Here is a 13,012-nt window from a genome sequence, read left to right on the forward strand (position 1 = left end):
ATATAGGAAGAACACACACTTTTGTATCAAGATTCAACCTCAGCTTCCATTTCCTTAAATCATTAGGTGATTATCAAAAGTGAAAGTTTCATCTGCTAAAAGTTTCTCACATCCCAAATCATCACTGAATTGAAATAGAAATAGGTCAGAATTAACCTTGATACAAAAATCAAGCCATATTTCCTAAATCGTGCTTGTCAAAGGCATTAATTCTTTCCACACTTGGCTATAAACCATATACACAACCCACTAAGGAGTTCTTCCATTTTTCCTCCTCTTGAACAACTTCTGCAGAATGGAACCTAACCATCCTCTTCCCATTTGAGACTGTTGGTGTGACTAACCTCAACTCACTACCTTTCTCTTTCAACCAATTATTAGCAAAGAGCTCTACCCATGATTTTGATCCACTATCATGCTTCAAATCAATATCAATGCTTACATTCTTTTCACAATTCAGTGATGAATCATCACCCTTCCGACTCACCATTCCCGAATCAACTCGTACCTCATCGATTCTCAAGATCCCCTCATCTTGGGCATTCGCCATCCTGAAGATCATTTTCCTCATTGTATCCTTCAATCACCTTCACTGCATCCTTTCGATTGCTTGATGAAAGCGATCCATCAACAACAATAGCAAAATCACCGTGAAAATTAAGCTTTTGTCTCCTTCCCTTTCCCCTCACCATTGGAGCGAGCTTGGCGTGCGCGCCAACAAAAGGAAAAGTTACTACATTTTTATAATATTAATTACATAATTTATTTGTTTTAATAATTAAAATTTATGAAAATTGGTTGAGTTGATAACTTTTGTCTTATCATGAATAAACACTCTTTTAATTTCATGTCATCTAATTAGATGAATTAATTTTAATTAATCTTATTATTTTTAAAACAACTCTCATTAGTCAACTAAGTTGATCTAAATGACGTAGACTTGCCCGCCTAACAAGATGTTCATTAGTTGGGATTGAAATTGGGTTGCACCCTTAACTGTATATGTACATATGGCATTTTATTCAAAAAAATATAAAAATAAAAATAAAAAGATTATCTGTTAGCTATAATAGTACTTATTTATAAAAAGATTATATGAAAATCATCTTCACCAAATAAGTGCAAACCTTAATTAATGAATGAAAACCATGCCCACTAAACCCATAAACACATTAAATACACAAAAACTTTTTATGGTACACTTTCATAGATGATTGATAAAATATCAGCAAAATTCCCATCCACATTGCAAAAAAAAAAAAAAAAATTTGCATCCATTCTTAAAACTCTAATATTTTCATATGCACAAAAAAAAATTCCTTAAAATACACACTTTCCAATTAATTCACCATCATCCTTAATTTATTCCTCAAACCAATCACCAATGAGTCCTACTTTTCCCCTAAATTAAAATATTTAAAATAAATATTCTTCAACAATTAATCAACCAAATGAAAAATAAAATAAAATATACATTTCTTCAACCCATAAAAAATTTAAAAAAATTTTTTAAAAAAAAAACAACAACAACAAGCACCAAGAAAACCCGGATCCGATAAGCCCATCTTCAAGCCCGAAACTTCAGCGGATCCGCTCTGGCAAGCGAAGAGCTCTTGGAGAAGGAAGCAAGCGGGTCGGGTTGAAGATGCCGATCCGAAAACACGAAGTCGGATCCGATATTTCTCGGGGGCATGTCGGATTGGGTGCGCCGGTGTTTGGACGAACCCTCCTGCGACCAGTCCGGCATCATGCCACGTTGGCTACCACTCCCCGGCGATAAACAACGGTACTTGCTCCTCTCCTTGCTCTTCTTGAAGGCGTGTATTATAAATGGTATCAACCCCTCCATTTCCTCTCTTTCTATCTTTGTTTCTCTCTCTCTCTCTCTCTCTCTCTCTCTTTTTCTCTCTAACAAGTCTTTAATTTGAAGTGTTTGTTGATATATTGAAGGGTATATATATATATATATATATATATAGGTGGGAAGACGGTGGCTTTGGATAATTATGAGTTATATATATATATATTATTTATTAATTTATTTGTCCTTATTGTCCTTGTTATTATTAGGACATAGATTTCAAAAACTTTGGCCGCCAAATGGTTTTGATTGAGATTAGGTAATTTGATTTATTATTATTATTATTATTATTTTTGTGGTGTTATATGTGTGAAGAAGTCGTTACAGTGTTGAATATTAATTTTTGAGTTGAGAAGAAAATGAAATATTAGGAGTTTTAAGTTTGAAAAAATTTGGATTTGAGATTAGTTTTTGGGAATTTGAGATTTAATTATGCTATTATGTTTGGTTGTGAAATAATTATAATTGATGGAAATTAAATGAATGTTATTAATTTATGGTGGGTTTACATTGGGTGGGTTGGATGTCAAGGGTTCATGAGGGGTCAACCTTGAATTCCGTATGGGAATAAATTTCTATTAAATGTGTAAAAATTTCCATAGTTGGTATTCATAGACTTTGACATAATAGCTGGGTTCCATTTGCTTCTGATCATAAATGGAAGTGTTAATTTTCTTGTAAAATTGTAATTAGTATTGAGATTAAAATAAATCTTTTATTAATATTGATCCAAATGATTTAAGATTAGCTTATTAAAAAAATAAAACTTTTATTAAGCTTATGATTATTATTATTATTATTATTTTGATAATTTATAAACGACAAAACAAAAAATAAATGAGTATCAAAATACACCAATTACGGAAAAAATGAAAAGTATTCCTCACACAACACATATAATTACCAGCTGGCTAGCCCATAGTTTCTTATGGTTAACTTTTAGTTTAAAAATAAACTATTAACTTGTTTATTCTTCTGAAATAAAAACTCATTAATCCTTGCTCTTATACACTACTAAGCATTGCCATATATATGATTATATATATATATCTCCCTTTGATTAATTTAATATATAGTAGGGTCAATTAACTAACTTTGGCTCTGTAAATATTTTAAAGATAAGATTATCCTTTAAGTAATGCAAGAAGAAATGATTTTCAAAAGGACGAGATTTTGTATACAAGTTGGTTTTGGGCATGTTGGACATGTGGTATATAGTATTCAAAAGAAGTGGCTAAAATGAGCTATATGACTTTAGAACCTTCAAAGAATATGGGCCATCTAAAGCCCTCCATTGACCAATTTGGCTTTTAGCATCTTTGCTAGCTATTAAATAATAATAATAATAACTGTTTTATTTAAAAAAAATAAATATTTTCAGAGAACAAAGTGCAAACCGCGTAGATTTAAGAAATAAATGTTACGTGTTTGCATGCACATTAAAAACAATGTATTTATTTCAATGTCATTCAAACTATGACATAGATTCCACTAACAACTTGACATCCAGTGTAAGGTGTATATAATTTTTTTTTTTCTTTTGACAAGCGTCATTAGTATTAAAAAGGAACATGCGCATAAATAAAAAATTCAACATTCAGTAATGCGTGCTCTTATCAATGGCATAAGATATGAGTTACAAATCCAAATCCAAAATTAGAGTTTTATGATCACCATCATATTCAACGAGATTTGAACTTGAAACACTTAAATGTTTTACATTTACCTTTCACAGAAGAACCAATGTCAATGGACTATAAATTTTTTGGTTATATATATATAATATATTTTATAAAAAAATTAATTTTAATACAAATATAATAATAAATTAATTAATTAATTAATTAATAAACCAAGCAAAAGCATTTTACTCATTCATATAACGCGGCTCAACTAAAACATTACACTAACTTAAATTTTTTGTATAAATAAATAAATAAATAAATATGAATAAACCATACATTCTCAACATTTAAATTGGGAGAGAATCAGACCTTCAATATTTATTTTAGAAAAAGAAGAATAAATTATCATTATTTTCCCATTATATATGTGATAATCTAAACTCATTTGTATCTAATGTAAACAATTGTTGTTTTTATAATATATCATGCTGTAATTACATTTAAAAATTTCATAAGGCTAGAATGGTTCTTAATTTTTGTCTTATTGTCCATGTGGCTCAATTGACTTCATAGAATCAAAATGGCTCCATTAAGTTAAAATAATGGAGTAGTATCATGTGAAGAGCAAGCACCAAAGATATTAATGTTTTAGATCCAATCCAAGAAAAAATTAATATTAATTAGCATTTTATAAAGTTTTATTATGTATAAAATGAAAGGCTTGTTATATTGATGCCACTAAAGACAGCCTAATTAAGCATGTTTAAGCACATCAGCTAACTTGTAACTAAGTAACTCTTATTATTATTTTTTTATATAGCTTTAAATAAATAATAAAAACAAATCTTCCGGATTATATATAGTTCAATTAAGAGATGACGAAGCATGCAAATAAGACAAAAATTTTGGCATAAATCCCGGTTATTCGGTCACCACAAGATTATAAAGGAAACCTAAATAAATGCTTAATTTGTTTCTAGTGTAGCAAACAATATCTATTTGTCAATATCAAACAAGAATATAAATCCAATGTTAAGATGCTAATCAACATATTAAATATATGGCAACTAACCTAATTTTATTGTTACCAATAAAAACCAAACTTGTTATTAATTACCCATTGATAAACTAATGAGAAAATCAAAATAGCTAGCATATATTTATATAAATTATAAAACTTTTTCTTTTTTTGTCTCACTTAGGATATGTATATAATTAATTTTAAAATATCTAGGTCACTTGAATTGATGCATAAGATAGGAACAATAGCTAAAAATGAATCAACTAATTAAATTACTGGGTCCATAATAATTAAATAAAAGTACATCAAGGATAATAAAATATGTAAGGTTACTAATAAGTTTATACTGATGTAGGTTACATGATCAAGCTAGTCTTCATTTATTCTCTTAAGCCATAAATCTAAGTAAGTTTTTCACATATCATAAAAATTTTATAAAGAACATAATAATTATGTTATGTAATGAAACAGTAAGTAGACTAAACTCTTTCACTCCCAACTCAATTAAGATGAACTTAAGCTGAGTACTAGTGAGTTTGATTTTTCTTCCTCTCAAGGCAAGGCTTGGGAAATAAAGAAATAGTGTTTCATTGACAAACCCTTGTAACTATTATTTTTATCCTGCTTCCAAAGCAAACCCTATCTTGATATCCGTTAATGTAAGTATTCAAAGAGAGTGAAAAGTCACAATCATGCTAGCAATACCAAAGTAGATTTGACTCAGATGGATAATGCGCACATAATTCTTATTGTTAATTATTTTTTTTTAAACGTTGATCAACATTAATTAAATATATATTATGTATTCCTGATGTGTGTTCTAGTTTTAATACAAGATTTTTACAAAATATTAGCTAATTTATTTATTTCACTCTGAGGAAGAGTGCGAATGAGTTATTGGTAACTTCATTAAAAATAAATTTCTCCTGATAATTATTTTTATATATAAAAAAATTTAAATTTGAAATTACTTGTTTAAGCAGAGCAAATCTTTACCACTCAAATCAACCTAAGCTAATACATTTTTTTTAATCTTATCACTAAAGGCCTAAAATGATAACTTATATATAAAAAAATCTTAATTGAGGTATAAATGTGTATAATCTATGAGAATGTTTATTTAGATGTCCAAATTATACCCATATATTTATTTTAATTTTTAATAAAATAAAAATTGACCCTATGGAATTTTAGTCTACATAAATATATCATCTATTTTTCCCCGGCAACATCTTAATTAAATTATATATTAATCAAATAGACAAATAAACAACCACCCTTTCAATCAACAACCTAAAACACCAATTTCCATTTAGCTCATAATTAAAAAGAACTGTTTTTATTCCAAAATCAAACTTCTGACATTTAAAAGCAAGGTTCAAGAATTGATTGTGAACTTTCACCTATAAATCTCAATATTTTATTTTACCCAATAACCAATGTGATAAACCTACTGAACCTGTTTATCAAATCCACCAAACTCTATAAGCACCAGTGCATCACATACTGAAAACAATGTGACCTTCCATGAAAGTGAAATTTCAGCACTTCCAAACTTCAACATAGTTCTATACCACTCCCATCCGCCAAATAAAGACATATCATAGCATTAGAAGAGGAATCTGGTTCAGTTCAACGATGATAAATTTTTTTTTTATTGGACTCTAGACTATGATTTTATTTATTTAGATTTAAATTTTAATTTGAATCAAAATAGTTACATAATTTTAATTTTATTTCACTAAATGATTATCCAAGAGAATTCAGTCTATTTTCGATGATCCGAAATTGAAAACTCTCTGTCAATAAATAAAATTGCACACAGACAATGTATCATGTATATTCTTACAAAAAAAATTTTCAATATTTGTATCATTAAAAAAAAGAGCAAAATATAAAATTACGTAATAATTTTGATTCAAATTGGAGTTTTGATCTTAAAATAAAAAAATTGTTATAATTTGGTTTCCTGCCCAAAAAAAAAAAAAAAATTTACCGGACCCTCCGACCAGATGGATCTAGATCTAAAGACCATTTGAATTCAAAGATATCAAACCGAAACCCAGAGCCACACACTTCACCACACTGCTACTCAAGATGTAGACATGGCCTGAAAACCACCAATCATTCCGACCAACAGCGGCAAAGCACCCTTTCCAGTTTCCACTCACACAGCCACACACTCCATCTCTTTAACGAACTCTTAAAAAAAAAAAAGAGTACCTCAATCCAACGAGTGCACGAATCCTAAAGCATACGTGTCCAAGCTCACGTAATACCACTTAGGAAAGCTTTTTTTTTAAAAAAAAAACAATAGCATGCGAGGCTTTCTCTTTTCGAGATCCACACGCGTCGGCTCCGCCCACGTGCGCACCCCCACTCAGATACCGTACGCGGCCCTGACCCATCGCACGTGTCAACCATCCCCGCGAACCCCTCCCTCGCTTTTGTTCGTTTTATTATTATTAACCCACGGCTTCTCACCCCCACTCGTTTCGTTTCGTTTCGAGAGAAACTAATTAATCGCCGAGTTATTCCCGATTAATAGAAACGGGAGAATGGAAACGGAGATCTCGGGAACGTACCGTTATATGGGCCGAAGCTTACCGGACGCCGGCGGTGACTCCTCCGGCGCGTTCAGTGATTGTAATTCCGATCACTCCGGTGAGTTCTCGCCGTCAGCTGGTGGTGGTGGTGGCGCGGCTCTCCGGCTTCTTGTTCCTTTCTCCGCTGGTGATTACTCAGAGGATGATCTACGTTTGTTGATCGCTGAGCTGGAGTCTCCCAGCGCTACAGTCGAGGCGCAGCGCGGCGCCGCCATGGAGATCCGGTTGTTGGCGAAGCATAGCTCGGAGAATAGGTTGAGGATCGCGCGCGCCGGCGCGGTGCGGCCTCTTGTGGCTCTTCTTTCTAGCTCTGATCCGCTTCTTCAGGAGCATGGCGTTACCGCGATCCTTAACCTCTCGCTGCTCGAGGAGAACAAGGACATCATCGCGGCGGCGGGGGCGATCAAACCCTTGGTTCGAGCTCTCCGATCGGCGTCCTCTGCAGCGCGGGAGAACGCTGCTTGTGCGCTTCTTCGGCTTTCCTATTCCGATGCCCTTAAGACCGCCATCGCGCGGTCTGGTGCGATACCGCCGCTTGTCTCCATGTTGGAATCCGGCGGGGCTAGGGCAAAGAAGGACGCGGCGACGGCGCTCTACGCGCTGTGCTCGGTGAAAGAGAACAAGATCCGGGCGGTGGAGGCGGGGATCGTCAGGCCGTTGCTGGAGATGATGGCGGAGACGGAGGGGGGGATGGTGGATAAGGCTGGGTGCGTGCTCGGCCGAGTGGCGACGGAGGAGGTGGGCCGGGCGGCGGCGGTGGAGGAGGGTGGGATTCCGGTCCTCGTCGAGGTCGTTGAGATCGGCACTCAGCGCCAGAAGGAGATCGCCGCCTCCACGTTGCTCGAGATATGCGATGGCTCCATTAACGGTGCCGGCGCCGGAGCTTACCGAGCGCTCGTCGTCCGCGAGGGAGCCATTCCGCCGCTCGTCGCGCTCTCTCAATCCGGCACCACACGCGCCAAGCAAAAGGTCGGAAATACCCTTCTCTCTTTCTCTCTCTCTCTCTCTCTGTTAATATATTAAACGGCGATGACGGTAAGTAATTAGGGTCTCTGTTCAGTGATTAGTTGTTGTTAATTGTGATTAATTTGGGGGATTAACAGGCGGAGAAGCTGATAGAGCTACTGAGACAGCCGAGGACGGCGGCTGGAAGGGTGGTGGATGATTGAGGACGAATGGGGAGTTGACACGTGTGGTTTGTTTGAAAGAACTGTACATTAGTTTCGCGAGTGAGTGTACATGCCTAGCGCTAGTTGAATGACCTTTTTGGGTGGGGTTGTGATTATAAAATGTGGGTTTGGTTTGAAGATAGGATAGATTGCTTTAAGAAAAAAAGAAGAAAAAGAAAAAAGATTTGGTGAGGTGTTAGAGTTAACTAGTAGCTAATGAATGATTCAAACTTCAAAAGTTTGAAAGACATAACTTTGTCATATGCAATGCCTGCTTATACATCAGTATTTGTTTGAATTTGCTCTAAACATTATTATGATTTGCTTTTCGGATTAATATATATATATATATATATATATATATTCCTAAGAATAGTCTCGTTTGTTTTATTGTTTTTTTATTTTTATTTTTTTTTTTAGATATTTGTATGTCTTTTTCTAAAAATCCGGCTAATCCCAATACAAGATTATTTTTTTTCATTTTATAATTATTGATTTTTATAAAAAAATTGAATTAATCATTATAGTGTAAACATGATTCAAATCCTATATATGTAAGTATGTGTGTGTCTATATATATATATATATATAATTCTCTTTTATTTCAACTTTTTATTTTTAATACGAGTTCTGTAGGACAAAATTTAGAATATTTTGATAAAATTTGAAAAATGAGGTTGTACTTGCAATAAATTCAATGCAATGAAACATTCCTAATAAAACAAGTAGGATTTCAACATCCATTAATGGAAGCACTGATGAAGAGGTAAGTGACTCAAGACTCAAGTTAAATTAGAACCAGTTAGTGGTGGTTCATTACTACAGTGACGCATTGGTAAAAAGAAAAATAAAAATAAAATAAAATAAAGAAAGGTTTTACAAACCAGTAATGCTTCAGTGACTCAGATGTATAAAAGCTTAAAAAAAAAAGTAAAACTTCATGGTTTCTTCAAGTTAGTGCTAGGCATCACTTCAAACACATTCCACTTAGGTCAACTTAATTTATTTTTTGTCCCACTAATGTCTCTCCTAATTTTATTCCTCGTGTATCATGTTTTTGATAAATCGTTTCTTTTTTTCAATTATAATAATTTCCAAAAACTCTAAACGGCTATATTTTAATTATCCTATCAATGGAAAGTATGGCAGTCAACGCTTGCTATTTCCCCATCATCCTAAGGATGTGTATAATCTAAGGAAAATTAGGGGAGTTCATTTGGAGGGAAGGAGATATGAGAGAATTTGGTTTGACTTCTCCCTTTCTAATGTTCATTTATGGTGAAGTGGAAAAATGTTATTTTTACATGCTGTAAAGTGAATTTTGAGCAAAATTCACTCAGTATATATATTTTTTTTTTAATGAAATAAAAAAAATGAGTAAATCTATAAAAACTCACTTTTTTTTACTTCCAAAGTTTTTTTTAAATTCATAAAACTCCATCCAACACTTAAATTCTACGATTATATTCTTACTTTCTAACAAATGAAGACCATAAATATTTGAAGTAATATCACTTCCCTCACTTGGGCATTCATTATAGGAAAAATGGGGGAAGTGGTCTGACTTCCCCCACTTTTGATGTTTATTTATGCTGAAATGGGAAAAATGTCACTTCCCCTACTTCCGACTGAAAGGGATTTTGAACTAAGCTCACTTCAATATTTTTTTACTGAAGTGGAGGAAAATGAGTCAATCTATAAAAACTAACTTTCTTTTACTTCTAAAGTCTTTTTTGAACTCATAAAACTTCATCCAACACCTAAATCCTTTGGTTTCATTCTCACTTTCTGACAAATGAACATCAGAATTTCTGAAAGTGATATCACTTCCGCCACTTAAGGGAAGTGACATTTTCCCAATTTCCTGACTTCCCCTGACTTATAGTGAAATAAACGCCTTAAAGAAAATGACACTTTCCCCAAAAAAAAATACCCGAGTGAAAATAGAATAAAAATATCTACTGTGCTTAAAAATTTTCTAGTGAAAATAGAATAAAAATATCTCTTGTGGTTGAAAATTTTCTTTTTAAAATTTATTTTTTATATATAGGTCATAATCTAAACGGAAAAGTAAAGGCACTGCGAGTGTGCTGGAAATGAAAAGGAGGAAGCATTGAAAGAGCTGTTAGCGCATTTTGTGGAGCTTGTGCTTCAATGAATATGAAAGCCCTTCAAAGTCCTCCCTCGTGCACTGTTTTTCCTCTTGTTTCTTTCTTTTTATTAATTTAATAAAAAGCCAAGTATAATGCTTCCATACACATCTCCATCAGTTCAATCACTGCTCATACTACTATTATGACACTATTGAAATAGTCACTGATTTTTTTCAAAAATAGAAAATAAAAACAAAAATTGAGTACATATGAGTTTTTATTTTATTTTATTTTTTTAGAACGACGACAAACACCAGAACCAATGGGCGTGCACGTATGGGAGCGAAGACTCGACCCACGTCACCTGCGACGTGAGATTCGATCCGGATCTCCCAAAACGAATCGCCCTATCTGAGCCCGATCTGCAATTGATCAAAAGTCGTTGATAAATGCGTATAAGTTTTCTACCCTCCGGTTTTCCGAAAATTTACTAGTTTTTTTAGAAGGAATCAAAACTCACAAAAAGCCTCTAGGTGCACATACGATTCCAAAGAAAATTCCTCAGTTGAATAAAAATAAATGTGTTTTCACCAAATATTGCTTATGAGAATTTCTAGAAAACTGAGGAATTTTTGGATTTCTTAAAAATTTTTAAATAGAGCTATTATTACAAAAAAGAGGCTTAACTAAAAATCACTTGGAATTTGATTTATAATCAAGAGGACCTTATAAAAAATATTTGGTTTTAGAAATATAAAATAAGTCATATTTATATTTGTGTATATATATATAAATAAAGTAATTTTATTCCTGCAAATTAAACTTCTCAAATAAATGATAACCATTATATCTTAAGAGGTACAAGACCACGTCTTATCTTAAAAATATCATATGTACAATAAATGATTTGAATAAAAAGCAATGTGCACAAACATCACAACGATATGAAAAAATAAAAATAAAAATAAAAATAATAATTACCTTTCAAATGAAAAACGACAAGAAATTAATAAGGAAGAAAAACTAGGCCAAGGTCAAGTTTGTACGTAAGTAAATATAAACCAATAAACGAGAGACTTGACTTGATCCGAACTAACCAACTTGTCACAAAACCGGGCCACAGGACTAAAAAAGAATAATAAAGTTTGCTTGAGGACAAATCAAGAAACAACTTTTGAATCAGATTCTGGTCAGCTGGAGAGGACTTGGATGAAGAGAAAAAAAAAAGAACAGTTCTTTTTCTTTTTTTCTTTTTTTTTTTTTATAAAAATAAAAGATGAGGAAAATTTATTATGATGTAGTAGTGTGGGGTGAAACTTAGCCCTAAAGAGTTGCAAACTTGTGGTATATGTCAGGTATAATGAAGAAGGGGACCCTTTTGGAGCCAGAAAAATCCTGAGGAAAGATGTCTTTGTCTCCTTTCCTCATTACATATCTTCTTAAAGATTTGCTACAAAAAGAATCTGTAAAATTATTTATGCCCCTATGTTTTTTTGGCTTTCTTTTTTCTTTTTTAAAGGATGTGGTTCATATTGTGGCCTTTCATTAGAATTATTGTGAATAATTTTAAAATGAATCTATGATTAGTTTTATACATGTTCTCCTATTTTTTTTAAGCTATATTAAACTAAGAGAATATATGTGAATAAATAAAATTTCAAAAACCAGAACCCTAAAACATAAAACTGTCTTTGTTTAACTAAGCATAAAAAAAAAATCATACAAAACATGATCATATATAAAACTTTACTAGAGTCAATTAAACTTCATCCAGTATAAAAACTTATATATTAATATTAATATTCATATTTTATTGTATTAACTGAAATGGCACTTATAAGATCTCTATTATTCTCCACTTATTATATAGTTAAATATATGTACAATATCCTATTTAGTCTTTTTAATATAATCAATTTGTCCTTTTAATCTCTCAAATATAATTTGTCCCTTTAAAATCCCTCTATTTTAATATTTAAAATGCAAATCCCTCGTAGAAGACAAATTATATTAGGAGGGACTTACAGTTTTTAAATATTAAAATAAAAAAACCACCTAAAGACAAATTATATTAAAGAGACTAAAGAGATAAATTAACTATATTGAAAAGACTAAATAGATTATTCTACCTTAAATATATACTACAAACACACCAACCATATGCTTAAACGTCCTTCTCCATATATCTTCTCATAGTCTCCATATATCTTCTCATAGTCTATTGTTAGTCGTTAAGCCACTATCCGTAGGTCACTCTCATAAGTCTCCGGGGACTTTGAAAAACAAATTAGGTAATGTAATCAAAATCATTATCAAGATACTCACATCATTCTTTAACCCAAGCTTGGTAAGCAACAATTTGATTCAAGTTGAAGCCGTCCATCAAGTTTTTAATTGTTTAGACTTGGAAGAGTGAAAAGTATGAGAGTAAGTAAACATGATAAAGGCACAAAAAATTATTTAGTGTGGCCATGCATAGCATGCAAAGAATTAATAACTAATGATAATCTAGAAAATTTGTACTTTCCTTGGATATTTTTTGCCTTTGGAATTGATACATACTAGTCCTTTTCAAGCTTACGGCCTCTGGTGGGATCCACTTTGTGTTAGGTGTAATAAAGATATAGCATTTTGTCT

At 32.5% G+C, this 13,012-nt stretch overlaps 1 protein-coding gene across 1 annotated transcript; it reads left to right on the forward strand.

Annotated features, from left to right (window-relative positions):
* Nucleotides 1-6,492: 6,492 nt before the first annotated feature.
* LOC120253435 (U-box domain-containing protein 4-like) lies at nt 6,493-8,375 on the forward strand. The gene is made up of 2 exons (XM_039261787.1): nt 6,493-8,082; nt 8,217-8,375. The coding sequence occupies exons 1-2, from the start codon at nt 7,066-7,068 to the stop codon at nt 8,280-8,282; spliced, it is 1,083 nt and encodes a 360-aa protein (XP_039117721.1). The 5' UTR covers nt 6,493-7,065; the 3' UTR covers nt 8,283-8,375.
* The last annotated feature ends 4,637 nt before the right edge of the window (nt 8,376-13,012 follow it).

The sequence above is a fragment of the Dioscorea cayenensis genome, unplaced genomic scaffold (genome assembly GCF_009730915.1).
Source record: "Dioscorea cayenensis subsp. rotundata cultivar TDr96_F1 unplaced genomic scaffold, TDr96_F1_v2_PseudoChromosome.rev07_lg8_w22 25.fasta BLBR01000075.1, whole genome shotgun sequence".
Classification (NCBI taxonomy): domain Eukaryota; kingdom Viridiplantae; phylum Streptophyta; class Magnoliopsida; order Dioscoreales; family Dioscoreaceae; genus Dioscorea; species Dioscorea cayenensis.